Source organism: Lontra canadensis, unplaced genomic scaffold (assembly GCF_010015895.1).
Source record: "Lontra canadensis isolate GAN:19392208 unplaced genomic scaffold, GSC_riverotter_1.0 scaffold141, whole genome shotgun sequence".
In the NCBI taxonomy this organism is placed as follows: domain Eukaryota; kingdom Metazoa; phylum Chordata; class Mammalia; order Carnivora; family Mustelidae; genus Lontra; species Lontra canadensis.
In genome coordinates, this window is record NW_022631135.1 from 2,264,627 (window position 1) to 2,284,440 (window position 19,814).

The following is a 19,814-nucleotide window of genomic DNA, read 5'->3' on the forward strand; positions in this document are numbered from 1 at the left end:
ATAATAGAATTTTAAGTTCCAGCCACCAACCCTCTGCCCCTGCAGCACCCAAATTTTGTATAACCACTCCTCTCTCCCTCAAATCCCCTCTTGCTAGGAGTAAAGAACTTTCATCATCTTATAGAACTCCAGATACTTAATACATGCCCACATATCTGAGCATTACTATGATAACCATGAGATGGAAACTTCTTTGATGGGATACCGAGTTAGGGTCCTACTTAGAGAGTTGGAAGATATACTGACTCCCCTTAAGAGCAAATTCGTTTTTCATTCAACTTAATTATTAACATTAATAACAACTAAGAGGGGCGCCTGGGTGGCTCAGTGGGTTAAGCCTCTGCCTTCATCTCAGGTCATGATCTCAGGGTCCTGGGATCCAGCCCTATATCGGGCTCTCTGCTCAGCAGGGAGCCTGCTTCCCACCCTACCCCCTGCCTGCCTCTTTGCCTACTTGTGATTTCTCTCTCTGCCAAATAAATAAATAAAATCTTTTTAAAAAATAACAACTGAGAATAAAAATGCATTGATGGGGGCACCTGGGTGGCTCAGTGAGTTAAGTGCCTGCCTTCAGCTCAGGTCATGATCCCAGAGTCCTGGGATCAAGCCCCACATTGGGCTCCCTGCTCAGCAGAGAGCCTGTTTCTCCCTCTCCCTCCTGCTTGTGCTCTCTTTCTCTGTCAAATAAATAAATAAAATCTTTTTTAAAAATGCGTTGATGTAAGTAGTTAAGGACTTCATATCCTATCGATTAACATTTGCTGAAAAATGAATCAGGGACCCATTTTATGAAACATTTGCTTTCATTTCTGACCCTGTAGTTTTTTACATTTGTCCCTTAAGCTGAGTTCCCATTAAATTTGCTGCAAATGACACACAGTACAATATGACACAAAGTATATATAAATATACCATTCTCTTTCCTGAGAAAGGCTTTTCACTGGCATAATACTGGCCTTGGGCACAGTATTAAGGCACATGGAGGAAACAGAAAATAACACTGCACAGAAATAAGTGTCTCATTTGAAGTCTCATTGTTAGTAAGTCTTCCAATTGCAAAAATACTCCACAAATATTTAGGACTACTTAGTAATTCAATAAACATTCCCTCAACCTGCCCCTCTTGTCTCTGTAAGTAGTTATGAATCATATGTACAAACAAAAGGCAGCTCTGTGCCTCTGGGCAAATATATTAGAAATTAACAAAGTTAAGTCACTTTATAGAATGTACTCAGTGTTTCCATTTCTGCCAAAATGTTTCGAGGTTAGCAGGGACAGTGTTACAATGGACCACCCTTTACAGACAAAGAAGCCAGGGCATTACCCCAGCACTACTTACCTGAGAGCACAAAATTAGTTCAAGAAACAACCTGTGAGTCGAGCCCATATACTTCCTTCTGGATTCTAGAATCTATAGGTTTGCTCCTTTCTCACATCCACACTGCTTTGTTACACGGTCTGGGGGCTGGTGAAAAGCGGATGACGTCGGCCTTCTGAATGTTTAGAGCATTTGTATGCACGACTGAATTCTATGTTCTTCTTTCCTGTGTCTAGAACACTTCTCCCAGGTTCTTTGAACGCATGGGTTATATATTCAGCCTCTGTGGAACTACCAAACACTTTCTAGCACAGAGCCAAGGACATGTAATCCCTCAAAAATACTTGTTCATTCACTAACTAGATGCAAAAGTTTTGGGAGACTATTTCTGGTAGAGGTGGGAGGAAATTATAGGCCACAGGCAAAGTGGGCTTCTTTCTTACCCAATTCTGAATTTTTTAATGTGGGAATCCACTCATTTTCCTATTTTCAAAATAAATCACTATAAAAACATTTTTTTTACAATATCCAATATTTACAATGAAGCAGACATTTTCAAACAATATTGGTGGGGAATGTAATCTTCCTGTATATAATTTATTGATATGCAAATGTATTATTTAAATGGAAACTCCAGCAATTCCAACTGTACAATGTTGCCTAAGAAATAACCAGTGTTGGGGTGCTTGGGTGGCTCAGTCGGTTAAGCGCCAGACTCTTGATTTTGACGCAGGTCATGACCTCTGGGTTGAGAGACTGAGCCCCCCCACCCCCATCAGGCTCCCCACCGAGCATAGAGTTCTGCTTGAGATTCTTCCCCCCCAATCCTTTCCCTCCCCCTCTACTCCTCCCTGCCCTACCCTATGTGCTCATGTGCGCACACTCTCTCTCTAAAATAAATAAATAAATAAATAAAATCTTTTTTAAAAAAGAAAAGAGAAATAACTAGCAGTGTTCAAATGCATCCCCCAACTTTTACCTTAAAATGTAAAATTAGGAGACAAAAAACAAAATCCCGGCTACAATCCAAGATTTCTCTCTAAATTCAGTGATTCCCAAGACAGGGGTGAGTCAGATAAGCCAGTTCTTTGTTCTTTAAATAACTTTCACATACTTGAAAATCATTTCAATTTTTTTAGTCATTTTCATTTTGACAACAATTTCTCCTCCATTCATACATATTAAATTTAGCCTGTGATTGAGTCACATACCTTTATTACATGATGCTTTTCTTGGAACACAGGAATCTTAAACATTTGGCACCAATAGGTTGTACCTTTGTTTGGGATGGGGACCTGTCTTAATAAAAAGGGGAAGGGAACACAAAGTCACACTATTAAACACAGCAGTGTAAGTTAAAAACTCTTACACGATTTCAATAAACCCACCCTTCCAGCCATAAAACCTGAAAAAACTTACGTCCTGATTCACCAGGTCAAAGTATCGTATGGCTGTAGATAACACGTTAGTTTTCTCAGGATTCAACAGCCGTAGACTCTTGGTGCCACGATTAGAGTCATGGTACTTGGGGCCGGCTTCTCCCACATCTTCATGGTGGTACGCCCAGATCACTCTCACAGTGCTCTCCTAGGGATCACACAGGGGCATCATTACATCTCATGAGAGCCCTGTCCTAACCACTAAGCTGAGTTTAGAGAACTCTATTGGAAGCCGGATAGAGACGTGAAGAAAAGAGAATAATGACATTTGGAGTCCTCAGTATGGTCTCTAGGATTAATTGTGAATTTGATTAAGTCATTAAGTTTCCAAATAGATGACTTTTTTTTTGGAAGAAACAGTCTCTCTCAGCACGCAAGATTATGTCTTCTGAGAGAGCAAAGAACGATGGATTCTGTGGTTATCCTTTCACGCACATGACAACAGTAAATAATCTTCACACTAGGTCTGCAAACTAGCAACTCATAGTTACCAAGCAAATACTCCTGATCAGATGCAAGATTCTATAAAATTAAAACCTGTTTTAATGCCATGCAACATTTTAGGGAAAATAAACAGAATGAAAATTAAAACGACTTTCCAGGTCAGTACCTTTACGTTCATAATATATTTTTCCTAGGCACTAGCCTGGTCATGTGTATGAATTGACAGAAAGTGCAAACACAGGAGGAATTTCTGATTTGGGGTTTATTATCCTAGAATCTAGCTTTAGTCATTTATGAATCTGGGAATTTCCAAGGGACTAGGGTGTCCCAATGAGGGAAAGTACTGTCAGGTGAAATTGGTTTCCATTTAGCAAACAAGAGATTGCCCGAGGGGAGCTGGGGCAGGGAGGGGGAGGGCTTGCTGAGGTATGAAGAAATTGTTCAGTCCTCCCACAGATAAAGGTGTCTGCCAGATCTTTGTAATAAGAACTTTGAAAATAAATAATAAAGCAAAAGCTATTTATTTTAAAAGCTATATTCTTTCTTAATATGTCAAATGACTATAATTATTTTTCCAATTAAAGTATAATTGCACTGTATATTACATAAAAAGTGATCCATGTCTTTGCATGTGTTCTTTTGCTTCCTCTTTGACTCTTTACGCTGAATGTTAATCAAAACTGTTTCAGATTTTTACATTCCCATTTTTGAACCCTTATCAAATAAAAAAGATAATTTGATTGATCTATACAGAATGAAATCGATCCAAGAAATTCATGAAACTTCCTAAGTACCACATGAATTATATACTGTCTAAATATTTAATTTGCATATGCATAAAGATATTAATGTTTGCATGAAGTCTGACAATAAAAAATCTTGTATAACATGTCAGTAGCAATTTTAATCAACCTGCTATTCATCTCAACTTTAGAAATTTATAAAAATGAACTAGTCACAAATCAGGTGAATTATACCTTGATATTCAGTATCATCATCCCCTCTTGTGTAATACATTTTTTTCCAACCTCTATCTATTGTGGATTCTCCAACTTGATATAGAAAAAGCTAGAACTCTTACAGATAAAATCACACTCACTTTAAATGGTCTTTCAAAATGTGAGATTCAAAACAAAAACTGCCTTTCTTCAAATGTATAGTCTTAGATTTTCTGTGGCTTCTAAAAAGATTTCAAAAGTACTCTAAAACAGACTGTGTGACTTTGTTTGCAAAGGTTATTTTTAAGTATTTGTTCCTTTTATTCTGCAGGGTTTCACAACCAGAAATGCACAGTATCTTCATGCATGCATTCTCACATAAGCTCCATACCGTTATACTCTTGTCATTGATGTCACATGTATGCAGCTCTCTGGTAAATTCGATTACTGTGTGGGTGCTATTTTCCATGGCATATTCCAGGTGGTAATCTTGTTGAGCATCTTTTTTCAACTCTCTATTTGCATTTGTAAAATAATCCTGTGGAAAATATGGAAAAGAAAAATTAGGACATCCCAGATTCAGAGTGAAAAGAATTTAGATTAGGAATATTTATAGGACCTTAAAAAAAGTGATTTGGGGCTTGCTTATTACAAAGTCCTATATCTACAGTCATTTCTAAAGTCCTGGGAATTTTCAAGGAGCTGGAGTATCCCAACTAGGAGATCAATTCCCTATGAAACTGAATCGTATTTGAACCTCAGGCGCTCTGGGAAAATGTGATATGGATTTATGGTATCATAGAGCATTGAAAGACATGGAGTAAACAGACATCAAAGATCACCTAGTACTTTTCCTTCATTATACAAATGAAAAGAGGAACCTCCACACTGTGAAACAGCTTGCTCCAAAGTGAATTGACTAGTTTGGGACAAAGATAGAACCAACCCATGTAAAACCAACCCAAGGAAAGCCCTTTTCCACTGTTACACGAGTTGGGGCTTCCCTTCACTGCTCCTAAAAGCAAAGAGGCCCCAGCTGAGGATATAGGTCATTTCGGTATGTGCTGTAATACCCAATGCTCATTAAAATGCGATGCAGTGGAAAGGAATGGAAAGAAATTAAACTCACTGAATTACAAGATATTGAAAAACTGGGGAAATCTTGTTTTTATGGATTAGCGATGATTTTTGTACTAAACTTGATCAGTGGTAACTTTTGGGAGGCACACAATTGCAATGGAGAGGTCGTGGGCTTTGAAATGAAATGGCAAGAACCTGACCCCTGGCTCTACCCTAAATAGCCTCAGAGAATTGTTGAAGTCAAACTCTGTTAACTTTTGTTCTAACATTAGTGAAATGGGGGATAATACATACCTATTTATGGATTTTGAAAGATAAAGAAATGAGGGGAAGTTGCCTACAATGGATTATTGCCCATTTAATGCTAATTTCCTTTCCCCTTTTCCAATGCAGTTTGGTTTTTAACCAGAATATTTCCCTAGACCATATATCATTTACTAACTATATTTTACAATTTGCCTACTATCTTACCACTTGGCCCTTACTAATATATTACTGTATTATAAAACTCATGGTGCTAATTCTCATCACTTATAGAAGACACCAAGTTGGCCTTAATTGTACTGGCCTTTCTGTGCATGAGAATATTTTATTTTTAATAAGCCATAAAAGGCTGATTTCAAAAATGCATGCTGAAACATAATTATAATTTTTTTTACTAACATTAAAATTGCATTTGAAGAAATGATTACTACGCTTAGATAAATAAATAAATAAAGTACAACAGAAAAAAAACCTTAAATGGTAAATGTCACACTCAAATGGATGGCATCTGGCATTTTTATTCCTAGTACCTTTTTGAGGTAGCTATTGAGTATGTGTAAATATGACATCCCGAAATTTGCTCAGACCCATTATCGGTGATGCACAGAGCCTAACTAACCCTTTTTCACCCTCTCGGCAACTACAACTCACTGAGCACACCCCAGACACAAGGCTCAGTTTAAGCGTGTATTATTACGTGCACACGCATGAACTCATTTCCACCTTCACATCAGGTCTATGAGATAAAAGGAGTTTCCTCTTTCACAGACAAAGACACAAAAGCATAAGAAGGTCAAGCATCTTGCTCAGGATCATGCAGTTGGGACACTGAAAAGCCAGTATTCAAAGCCAGACTGTCTGACTCAAGTCTGTATCCTTCTCCACTGTTACACGCTGTAGTGGCCGCTGCTGGGAAGTCTACAGAAAATATCTACATTAAGGTTTTTTTGATTGTTTTTACATGAAACGTTACTTTGCTGCTGCTAAAGTTGGGGGCTGTCAAAATATTTATTCTGAGAACCGGTTGTAACTGTGAAAACAATTCAAATGAAATATTCCTGTCATATTGTGATCTTTCCACTTTTGATCACACAGATTTTCAATTTGTGGGTGAAATACCAATGTCCAGAGAGAGAGGGATTCGGATAAAGGGAGCCTTGATACTGAGTTCACATTTCATGTCACGACTCAAGCAGTCACGGTTTTTGCAAACAAAAAGAACACACGAAACAAAATGCGATGAAGAGTAGAATAATTATCCCAGTCTCGCAAACATGTTTCCAAACCCATTAATCCCACAGAATATCCAGCTGGCTCGCCAACTTTCCATTCCTTCTATTCTCACTCACCGATAACAATTCCTTGAGCTACTCCACCTTTTTTCTGGCTTTTCAGATAACTTAGCTGTGAGAAAATGGGAGAAACTTCACTCAGATCTCCCTGAAGATCCACTGCACGCACATCTATGCTACATAAACTGCTGAGGGTTCAATATTGTGAAAAGACAGGTGACAGTTAAGTGAAAGCTCTAGGCTTCTGGTAACATACGATTGTCTGAAAGATGCTGGTATCTTCAAATTTATTGAGGGAAACATGAATGGATTTTATTATAACTGAAATGCGAAGCACCCCTGTAATTCCATTTTATTTTCTCCACATTCTCCAGTTCTTATGGCCTGTTTTGATACATGTCTTCAGATTTGAGCCTACCATAGCTTAGCTATCAAGATAGTATTATCAGTTACATGTTTTCTTGAGCTAGGCCCTTCCGAATGCTTAGAAATGCACATGTGAATCTCTTATTGTTTTCTCAGGAGGCATCCTGAGACAAATATTAGAACCCTCTCTCTTTAAGATGCCAGTATTTCCCCACCCTCAGCTTATGATCATGCATCTCACTTTAAGAGAATTTCAGTTATGATAAATGACAGCTCATATCTTGCCTTCTTTCTATCCTAAATAATATTCACTTTTTGGAATCATAAAAATAAATACTAATCTAAAAGAAAAGCAGGAGAGAGATATATAAAATAAAGTACAGATGAGACAAGTAGAAACCAAGGAGATGCAAATGAAATAAAAGGGAAATATTACATTAGATCCTATAGGCATTAAAAAGTTAATAATATTATGTACACCTAGGCATAAGAAACTTGGATAATTTAGATGTAAAACAGGCAAAGTTTGAAAGACATAAACCAGCAAAATTCATTAAGGAAAACAGATACTCTGAACAGCCCTATAGTGTACTCATAGGTAAAAACCTTCCTACAAAGAAAACTCTAAGCCAAGATTCTTTCACTTGGAACTTTACCAAATATTTAAGGAAGAGGTAATATCAACCCTTCACAAAGTCTTCCAGAAGATAAAGACCACAGAGCACTGCCCAAATCATTGCTTGATGCCAGCCTTACTCTGATACCAAAATCAAAGACATTACAAAAATACGTATTAGCAAATAGAATTTAGTGATTTAAAAAAAAAAAAGGATAATATATCATTATCATGCAGAGTTGGTTCAACATTATAAAATCAATCGATGAATTCATTACATTTAAGTCTAAAAAAGGAAATCACAGAATCATCTTAATAAATACAGAAAAACCGTTTAAAACATTCATTCAACGTAAAATCTCTCAGCAAACAGCAGAAGGGTACATTCTTAACCTTATAAAAAGCATCCATAAAAAATCCTACAGAAAACATCATAGTTAATGATGAAAGTTTAAATTCTTCCCCTAAGCTTGGGGACAAGTAAGTCTTGGGGAAAAGGCAACGATGTCCACATTTCTCACTTCCGGACTGCCCCACTATTGACTACTTCTGACAGTTTATCTCTACTATTCCCATTCTCTAAGCATAAACATCAAATTCTGTCCCTGACATTATCTCCTGTCTTCATATTCCATTCTTTGGGAATCTCATCTACTCTAGGAATTTCCAATCACTGCCTTCCTTCAGTATCACATATCTAAAAGTCTACTGAATAACTTCACTTGGAAGTCTTAGTGTCATTTCAGAATGCAATATAACCAAAATTGTATCCAACCTGTGTCTCTAAGACTTGTTTTCCTGAATTTCTTTCAGTATCCTGCTATTTTCCCACTATCCAAATTCAAAATAGCAGTCTTCTTTAACTTCTTCCTCTGTTACTCACACTTCCACATCCTCAGTTCCTCCTTTGAAAAAATATCCCATCTTTTACTTCTACTCTATTACAACTTCTTCTACCTCACTTCAGAGTATCACCTGTATTATTTATGTCAAAATTACTCTCAATGTGTCACTGTTTTTTATTTAATGGTCTATAGTACAAAGTTCTATAATTTAGATTCAAGTTTTTCTACAGGTCAGCCTAACCTGGTTTTTCAGAGTGTCACCATCAACCCTACCACATGGTCTCTATTATCTATTTATTATTCCCCTCAAATTCTGCCTTTTCCCATCTCCTAGCTTTTGTTCACACTCTTCTCTATTCCCCCTACTCTCTTTACTCCACTGAGAAATCCTCCCCACTAAATCCACTCACTGAAACTTAACTCCATTGAAACACTTCCTTCTCTTCAAGACTCATGACTCTAGCTCCTCTATGAAGTTTTCTTTGATCATTCCAACTGGAAGTGATCATTCCCTCTTAGAATCCTTACTCCTCTTTTGCATTCCCATGGAGCCTGCAATATATTCTAGATAAAAATTATCTTCTCAACCATGTGGTAATTGCCTGGAAATAGAAAACTAATCTTATCAATCCAGCTATAAATTTGTACCTTTAATATAGTTGTTTGTGCTGTAAATGGAACAAAAAGAGGGAGACAGATTATTTTCTCAATTGTTCTCAATTACATTTACATATGGTTAAAATCGGTGTGGAATGTGTTTAACCAGATGCTAGCATGAGTTTGAGCTGGCATGATCTGCCACACAGACACATCTGGCCCTGAAATCTGGGAATGTTGTTGTGACCTTTTAACCCCTAAATGGACATGAATCTTATGAAACTGACATCAGCATTCAGAAAAAAAAAAAAAAAAAAGTTGATGCATGTAACAGCTCTTTGAAATCTTTTTAAAGGGCATTTCCTACCTATTTTAAAGAAATAAGGCAAAAACAATAACAAAAAAATGCAAAAAAACCCCACAAAACCCCCCCCCAGATCTAAGAGAGATAAACAATGTTTCAGAATGTTTTCTAATGTGAATTTATATCCTGAGTTACTTGCATACTGCAGATGCTTATTAAATATGTGTAATTTTAAAAGAGCATCCTGCTTTTCCTCTTGCTAATTCTAAATTATTATTTTTAAATCATTATTTTAATTAATTATATAAGTTATTATATAACTAATAAATTCTAAATTCTAAATTTTTCCTCTAATGCTAATTCAGGAACCATCATCCTATATTAACATCTTAGTGGTATGGAAATAGTTTCACTCAGGGGAACAAAATTATTCCCTCGCACCACCTTCTTTCTTCCTTCAACCTGTATTAAGAAAATACATGAACTAACCCAACACAGTCTTAATGGGGTCAATATTTTAAAATAAAGAAAATGGTATATGGCTAACCTTAAAAGTGCAATGAAGTATGCCAGAAAGAGAAAGAGGCTAAAGAAAAAAAAAAAAAAATCCGAGTCCCAAATTCCCTATCATTCAACTGTTCTTGCCAGGAGGAAGAAAAGAAGGAAGTGAGGGAAGAAAGAAGGATGAAAAGAAAGCAAGTCACCCAAAGAATAGTCAATCTTGAAAATCCTTCATGCAGATTGGCTAAATCCAAAAAAGTATTGCTCAGTGAGTTTAGCAGTTTCCTGAGAGTTTGATAAAGGGCTACATGTCATCTGACTAGATAATCACATGGAATTATTATTTTGTACTATTATCTTCTTGGAGGAAAAAAAAAAAAACCCAGAAAACCCTGCAGAATGAAATTGACAGTAAAACATCAACCAGTTAACAGCCTGAAAACCAATAATATAATCTAGAAATTTATAGTCACAAAGCCAGACTGTATAGTACTTATGTTTATGAAATTCCCCGAGATCACTTGGACAATCTGATTTTTACCTTTACAGTCAGAATAGGATGACACTCCTTTGCCCCCATTCCAGGTCCCATTTGGCAAATACAATCAGATACATCTCTACTGAGCATCCATGATAAAGGCCATTTCTCAGCCATCTTCCTATAGAGCTCAATATTCCAGCACTTTTACAATAAAAATAGGAATATTTATCACAGTGCACTCTCACTGTCATGGTCAGATGTCGCAGCCATTATACATATCTAATTGTATGATACATACTGCATATAGTATAAATTAACATAAAATACTGATAAATAAAAAAGTAGGATCCAATTCAGTGTCATTAAAAATTGATTTTATGAGGACAAGAGGGTTGAGGAGTATTCAGAGATTCATGATTCTGTAAAGATTTTGTAAAAGTTTAAAAATAAAATTTGAAGATGTTTTAATTATGTCAATGTGCAGAAGTCATTCTTCTTTATGTTTATTCAGTTTTTATGTTGTAAAGTGAAATGTGAACTTATGTTACTCTAGCTAAATGGATTTATGTGATTTTTTTTTTTAATTTTCTTTATTTATTTGACAGAGAGAGCACACAAGCAGGGGTAATGGCAGAGCGAGAGGGAAAATCTTGCTCCCTGCCGAGTAAGGAGCCTGATGCTGGCCTGGGATCTTGATCTAAGCCGAAGGCAGATGCTTAATGGACTGAGCCACACAGGCACCCCTTTACGTGGATTTCAATCATATTCTAACTCAAATATCTACATTAAGATCAACTTCAAAGTGCCTGGGTGGCTCAGTCCTTTAAGCATCTGTCTTCAGCTCAGGTCATGATCCCAGGGCCCTGGGATCAAGACCCACATCATGCTCCCTGCTCAGCAGTGGGTCTGCTTCTCCCTCTCCCTCTGCCTCTGTCCCCTGCTTGTACTCTCACTCTCTCTCTCAAATAAATAAATAAATAACCTTTAAAAAAAAAAAAAGATTAACTTCAGTAGTAATTGCCATGAAGGTATCATTTTCTGCTTTTATTGTGGATTATTATTTTAATCAGGTGCTTCATTGTTTTACCTTTTAAAGATAAAATATTACCTGTTACCCTTGAAAATCTGTGTTGATAATTAGACTTCAGCAGTAAAGTTAATCTGCAGTTGTGTCATAAAAATGAAACATGTTCTCACAGGATGTTTTGTCTTTTGAACACTAGGCTTTGAAAAAAAAGATGAAATATATCATTGAGATTTCAAAATGCCGAGAGGCAAGAGAAAAGTAAGTCAGCCCTCACCTCCGTTGGCTTTTATCACCTGGCATGATAAGCACGAGTCCTGACTGTCCTGACTACCACTTTAAAGCTAACATCCAAAAGCTGGCTTTGGAAATCGGCATGATTGCTACAACCTCTTGTTAAAAAACATGATTACACAGATGTTCAATTGGTTCTTTCTCATTGTCAGTCTTTTTTCTCTCTCTTGAATAAAATCTCTGCAACAGAAAAGAGCTTTGACTGATACTGTGGTAAGCAGGATGAAGTAAAAACTCTCCTGGGTGTAATAAAAGATATGAATAAACCCGGTTCAGCCTGGAAAACCGAATGTAAGCACAGCTGCAGGGGAACCTTGAGAAAAATGTTACCATCTGCCAACACTTTCTTCAACAGGTGCTTGTCGTTTTTCCTTCTTTTTCTGAATCTCAAAAGCCTTGTGACTTCAAACATTTCTGTTGTGATATTAATTTCTATAATAAGTGTTACAGTGGTTTAATAATATTGGTAGTGTAATAATAAATATTTTTTGTGTTAAAGAGAATCTTTGATTCCCAAAATTCATAAGCTGTAAAAACTAACTATATAATAAACATAACCTTCAGATTTCAGGGTAAGCTGGTTTTAATAAGATATTTCTTCACTAATCTTAGAAATTGGGGCAGAATGTCAAAAAACAAGGAGCTTGCCTTCTAGAAACCACTTCAGATAAAACTGAAACTCTTTAGGTCTAATAAGGGATCGGTTAAATAGCTACTGGAATACCAAAATAGGAACCCTGTTGGCTTGCGTTCCAATAAGGGGCCCACCTGAGCAATCTGTTTGTTCTTTAAGTGCCACCTTCTGAAAATACACATCCTGCATTTTCCCCTACAGCCGATCATCTCAGTTCAGTTTTCACATACAGTAATTTAATACTTTGCTATAATTATAGAATTATCAGAGATAGAATGTAAAATTAACATTTGACTCTAGGTTAACAATAAATACCAATGGGGGAAAAACAAGCAATTTCAGGTTTTATCATAGAAATAAAATATTATTTTACCTTTATCTTAATCCATCATCTTAGTTTTTTTAAATTTGAGGACTTCTCTTAACTACCCATGACCACTGTACACAAGAAGTAAATTTTGAGAAGAAAACCCGTTCCTTCCTTCCTCCTTCCCTCCCTCCCTCCTTTCTTTCCTTCCTTCCTCCCTTCCTCCCTTCCTTCTCTTTTCTTCCAACACAAATTTCATTGAGCAACTAGTATTCCTCAGCTCCTGTTGTAGGGCTGAAGGCACATAACTATACAGGATAGCATGCAAAGTCCGTACTCTGATCAAACTTATAATTTAGTTGAGGGGAGGGGGAAGCAGACAATTTAAAGATTATTTTTAATAATAATATAACCAAAATGTTTAGACATCAGCCACAGCTACTTCTTTCAAGATATGTCTCTAAAGGCAAAGGAAACAAAAGCGAAAATGAACTTTTGGAACTTCATCAAGATCAAAAGCTTCTGCACAGCAAAGGAAACAGTCAACAAAACAAAGAGGCAACTCATGGAATGGGAGAAGATATTTGCAAATGACAGTACAAAGGGCTGATATCCAAGATCTTTAAAGAACTCCTCAAACTCAACACACACAAAACAGATAATCATGTCAAGAAATGGGCGGAAGACATGAACAGACACTTCTCCAATGAAGACACACAAATGGCTAACAGACACATGAAAAAATGTTCATCATCATTAGCCATTAGGGAGATTCAAATCAAAACCACATTGAGATACCTCCTTACACCAGTTAGAATGGCCAAAATTAGCAAGACAGGAAACAACATGTGTTGGAGAGGATATGGAGAAAGGGGAACCCTCTTACACTGTTGGTGGGAATACAAGTTGGAGCAGCTACTTTGGAAAACAGTGTGGAGATTCCTTAAGAAATTAAAAATAGAGCTTCCCTATGACCCTGCAGTTGCATTACTGGGTATTTACCCCAAAGATACAGATGTAGTGAAAAGAAGGGCCATCTGTACCCCAATGTTCATAGCAGCAATGGCCACAGTCACCAAACTGTGGAAAGAACCAAGATGCCCTTCAACGGACAAATGGGTTAAGAAGATGTGGTCCATATACACTATGGAGTATTATGCCTCCATCAGAAAGGATGAATACCCAACTTTTGTAGCAACATGGACGGGACTGGAAGAGATTATGCTGAGTGAAATAAGTCAAGCAGAGAGTCAATTATCATATGGTTTCGCTTATTTGTGGAGCATAAGGAATAACATGGAGGACATGGGGAGATGGAGAGGAGAAGTGAGTTGGGGGAAATTGGAGTGGAGATGAACCATGAGAGACTGTGGACTCTGAAAAACAATCTGAGGGTTTTGGAGGGGCAGGGGGTGGGAGGTTGGATGAGCCTGGTGGTGGGTATTATGGAGGGCACGTATTGCATGGAGCACTGGGTGTGGTGCATAAACAATGAATTCTGGAACACTGAATAGAAATTTAAAAAATAAATAAAAATTAAAAAATATATATATAACCAAAATGTTTAGATAATGAATACTTAAAGGAGAACAAAACAGATTATAGAGAGTGACTGGAAAGCCTTCAGGCTGAGTGACCGGAAAAGTCACTACTGAGACAATGATACTTACTCTGAGAAATAAACTACAATTATGAGCCAGACACAAGAGGTTATGGAGGAAGCAGATTCCGGGAAGAGAGGGCAGCAATGGGAAAAGACCTGAACAGGGGTGGGCATCCAGTTTGAGGAAGCAAATAAAAGCCAGGTGGCTGAACTATATGGTGCCCAAGAGAGATCAACAGAGATCAATAGAGGTCCCAGAATTTATGATTCCTTATAGGTTGTGTAGGGACTTCAAATTTAATACTAAGCTTATATAAAAGTCATTTGAGCTTTAAGCAGCAAGTGACATATTCTGATTGACACAAAAAAAGTGTGTGTGTGTGTGTTACTGTGGTTACCATGTTAGAGGATGACAAGAAGGAATAAGAGTGGTGGTCAGAAGACAGAAGTCATGAGGCACCTGGGTGGCTCAGTCAGTTAAGCGACCAACCCTTGTTTTCAGCTCAGGTCATGGATCTCAGGGTCATGAGACTGAGCACCAGGTCGAGCTCAGAGGAATCTGTTTTAAAAAGTTCTTCCTTTGCCCCTGCCCCCAAGTAGTGCACACGTGTGTGCTCTCTATCTCTCTCTGTCCCAAATAAATAAATAAATCTTAAAGGAAAAAAAAAAAAGAAGAGATAGGAGTCATGCAGTGTCCGGGCGGTCTGTGATTGATTGGTCATAGTAAAACTGAAGGGAAGGAGGCAGGTTTTTTACTTAGCTTAGAGGAAAAGTCAACAGAACCTGAAGACGTATTTCATATGTGGGGTGAAGGAAAGAGAAGACAAAAGAAAGACTCCTAAGTGTTGACTGGAGCTACCAGGAAGTGCCATTTACTAAGACTGGGAAGGCTGGGAAAGAAAGATGTTGAGGGTGAATGAGGTTAAACTTGAGGTGCCTACCTAGACATCTTTCTGGGTGGGAAGGTCAGGAGACAGAGAATATGCAGACTGGGAGGAGATAAATCAAAATAACGTCACCACCAAGTTTCAGAAACTCACCATCACAATCATCTTCCCTCTTGAAGCCCTCCAAATTCTTCTGAGTATATACAAGTCAGAAAGCATTTTTTTAAATTCAGATTTTAAATTTCAGATTTCAAGTACACATTCACTAATACACATTCACTACACATAATTCGAATATACTGAAACACACAGTAGGAAGATGAAATGCTCTCACACCCACTGTAACGGGACAGTATACACAGAGACAGGACAACTTCGGAGGCAGAGTAAAAAACAACACAGATGGTTTCCAATATAGTTACTAATATCTTATCTTCTATTCAGTTCTTGAATAACCTAAAAGCATGAATGTGGAATAAAGTTATTTTTAATATCACACTAAAGCTGGAAGACAACCTGAAAGTCACCTGACCCCAGCTCCCACCAAAGGAGGAATTCTCTCCAAAAAAAAATTTTTTGAAGACTGATTTATTTCTTTGAGAGAGAGGACATAAATGTGGGAGGGGCAGAGGGAAAGGGAGAGATAATCTCATGCAAATTCCCCGCTGCACCTGGAGCCCAACACAGGGCTCCGTCTCATGACCCTGAAGTCATGACCTGAGCCAAAACCAAGAGTCAGACGCTCAACCAACTGTGACACTCAGGCACTCCTCTCTCAGAAATATTTTTAAAGAGATGATTACATGGTATTTAATACCTCTAGTGAAAAGCTCATGAATTTACAACTTCACAAAGCAACTCATTCAATTTCAAGACCTCTCATTGTCAGAAATGTATGTTATACTGAACTAAATAAAATCTTCTACTCTTTAATGTATTAATTCGGTCTTTTTTCTTCCTTCTGGAGGCTAACAGAGAGCATATAATCCATATTTTCTGAAGAATACTGTCCACTACTCAAAACAACAAACAAACAAAAAAATGATCACATCTTTTTAATCACTTTCTCCAGGCAAAACATTGACAGTTCTTTCCCATTACCCAGGGAATCCCAGTTTCCAGAGATTTCAATCATGTTTATAATCCTCTTTTAGATCTCTTAAAAATGTTATTCTAAAAGTTACCTTCTGATGTGATTAGCCTAGTACAGAGTACTCTGTCAATATTACCTCCCTTCATGTAAACAGTAGAGTTTATAGGCTAATATTGCATCTATGTGTTTAGCCAGCACATATTCTGAGTTTAAAATGACCTAATATTTAGAACTTTTCCATATGAATTCTAATTAAGTTCAATTTTACACATTTTATATATACATAATTAATTTTTTTAACCAAGTGTTTAACTCTATGTGTATTGTCAGTGAATTTTTAACTTTTAGTTTTTTCATTCTTTTACTACATTACCATCTTTGAGTCCTCATCTTGTAGTCCAGTGTAACCAGTCTGTTATCAACATATTTTCAGTATGAATGTTTAAATATCTATGATTATGCCTAATTCATTTTTTTAGCCCATCTCATGCAAGAAATGAGAAACCCTGCCAATTGCCTTATTATCATTCAGATGTGCCATGTATTTAATACTCCAACTACAAGTCCAGCAAACCAAATGCAAAAGAAAATGAAGTCTTGTTAGTGTAATCTGTGTTTACTGAAACTATGCTGGTCTCTGGTCATTAATGACAGCAAAGTATTCACAAACCAAGTGCTTATAGTTTTTCCTCTAATTTTCTTAAAAACTGCTATCAATATCCCCCATCTCTACATTGAGCAGATAAACCTTTTCCCCAAGTTGAAAAGCTGCCATATTTGTCTCCATGTCATCTCCCGCTAATTCTGACATTTCACTGAATGCTTGACCAATTATAATAGTATCTTGTATTTACGTACTTTCAATGTGCCACATAGTTTGCTTAAGAGCTTTACATGCCTATTCCATTTAATTCTCATCAAAACCCCATGCTTTCGATATCAGGAGTCCTTTCTTCATAAAGGAAATCACTTAGAGAGGCTAAGGAGTTCACATCCAATAAGCAGCAAGCAGTGCCGGATTTACACCAAGAATTCCTGCTTTTAAGTGTTCCTCAGTTACTCTGCAAGCACTTCCTGATGACCTGTCATGCACATGGAATTGTTGTCCCTGCTACCTTGGGAAGATGTGGCAACGCTGACAGTCACAACTTGTAAATGTTCCATCCATACCCTAATAAAATACTAATTATCTACCACTCCCACTACCATTCCTCCTCTCTCTTCTGCAGTGATAACTTCAGGGCATTTCACTGCTTACTAGTAACCTTGGAGAACAGAGGAAGGAAGGGAGAGGATATCTATTTACATAACTGGAAAGACACTTGAGAATTTTTCCAAACACACAGGGAGTCCCTTTTGTTACTGTTAATTCTAATAAAAGATTTTAAAGTAGAACATTTTTCTTGGCTTAAATGCGGGCTGAGAATTATCTGAAACTTTTGTTTATTAATGTTCCTTTGATGCCCTGTCACCATATATAACTTATGAATTTTAGACTATGTGTGGGCAGATATTCCTGTTGCCTAGAAATATAGCAGCTAGGACCAACTGACAAAAGGTGTACAGAAATGATAGAAAGCTAGGAGAGGAGAGATATGTTGAAATACAACACTACCCACATTCCTTCTGTTGCTACTCTAGTTTCAGCATGTAAATCTGAAAGAAAATACTTGGGAGTTATCAATAACAGGTCAAACTCATCTCAGAAGCATTTCCATTTTAGGGAAATCCAGTTTGTTCTCCTATTTTATAAAATATTTTCCCATATCCAGACATATTGCTGGCCTTGCTTCAACATCAGACTTCAAATGCACTCTGAATGGTTTTGTATGGAATTCTCCTTTGCATCCCCATGCCAGATGCCTGGAATCTTCCAGGCTTCTGTAGGTTGTCCATAAAGGAGTTGACTACCTGATTCCTATCAAAGAGCCTGAACACATAAGGTCAGTAGTTTCTGAGCATGTCTGCAGATCAGAATCACCTGGGAAACTAAAATTTATTAATGCCTATGTCCACCCCCTGAGACTGTATGAAATTTAATTGGTATGGGGGAGGGAGGGCAGTTACCTGGACTTTGGAATTTTTTAAAGACCCCCCAAGTGATGTTAACATGCAGAGAACTTCTGACATAGGAAGTATCTTCTCAGTTCTCTATTAGCCTTGCTGTTCATCACTAAAGTGTAATCAGCCACAGCATGAATCCATCTTGGTTCTGCCCAAAGGGATCTGGATGTCCAAAGTACCAGGAGGCCTAGCTTCTACTTGGTTTTATCTACCATGAGTTCCCGTGTATGAGCAAATTTCAGGGCATGCACTTTGCACAAGAGAAAAGGGTAGCAATTTAGTTTTACCTAACAAACTGAGATTTCCAAGTTTTCATTTAAAAATTGCCTGAAAGATGGAACTCTTCTGCAGGCACCTGTGTTTTGCTGATCTAGCTTCTCCAAGTTCTTTAATTCTCTAATATTATTGCAGATGAGAAAGAACAGAGTAGAGCATAAGAGAAAAACACTGACACCTAGAATTAAGAAAGAAACTTATATAAAATCACCAAGTCTCTAGATCAAAGCGTGAAAGACTCTAGTGGAGCTTACTAAACATCTGTGTAGCAATACCACAGAAACAGAAAAGAGAGCTCATGTGGTTCAGACACATTTGTTAAAACATTAATTATATTTCTTCCAGGTAAGCAGTTTCCTATATTTGAGGTCGACTAACTTCTTTGATGCACATGCCACATAACCTTCTTCACAGTATATAATGTTTTGAGTTGTAAACACTGTGATTAATCTCCAAAGACAACCTTTAAGACTTGGGACATTTGTTTTCCTCTGGGTCTTGATCAGAAACACTCTAATCTGAAATAGCCACATGGTTTCCCCTTATCACATCACGCTATTTTAATTCTCAGCACTTCCTGGTATTTTTCTTGTTTATGTATTTATTTGTTTATCCCCCACCAAAATCTGAGCTCCATGATACCACTGGCTTCATCTCACTCAATTCTGTGTCCCTAGGATTTGGAACTTGATCAATAAAAGTTCAATCAATATTGGTTAAATGACTGAACGACTATTCCAACATTCACTGCCCATAGGTAAGTGTTTTATTCAGTTGTGTGAGAGTCACAAATTATTGTCCTGCTTTGTAACCTGCAGCCTCAAGTGTGGACATCCACAAAATGGGAGGAATAAGACGTTGACCTCAGAGGACTATTGTGAGCATTATATGAGAGTACATATTTTAAGGACTTATCGTACTATATGGCATTTACTAAGAACTCAGTGAATGAAAAATCATACCATAGAAATGTATGTCTATGACATTTATGGGGGAACAAAAGTAGTAAGAGAAATAGTATGATTTTCTTTTACTGATCACTTTTAAAACCTATTTATTATACATGTTCTTTCACTATTAAGGAAGAAAATTGGACTGTTTTTATGTAAACTACTGCTTACTTGCAGGAGAAGAAAAAATAAAAAAC

At 37.1% G+C, this 19,814-nt stretch overlaps 1 protein-coding gene across 1 annotated transcript in view; it reads right to left on the reverse strand.

The window, feature by feature from the left end:
- Positions 1-19,814, reverse strand: part of MOXD1 (monooxygenase DBH like 1) — a 92,085-nt gene that overhangs the window by 65,894 nt on the left and 6,377 nt on the right. Inside the window, exons 2-4 of the mRNA XM_032843459.1 lie at positions 4,531-4,677; positions 2,738-2,905; positions 2,530-2,613 (exon numbers count right to left, since the gene is read on the reverse strand). Coding sequence (XP_032699350.1) covers positions 2,530-2,613; positions 2,738-2,905; positions 4,531-4,677 — 399 coding nt within the window. The remainder of the gene's footprint in view (positions 1-2,529; positions 2,614-2,737; positions 2,906-4,530; positions 4,678-19,814) is intronic.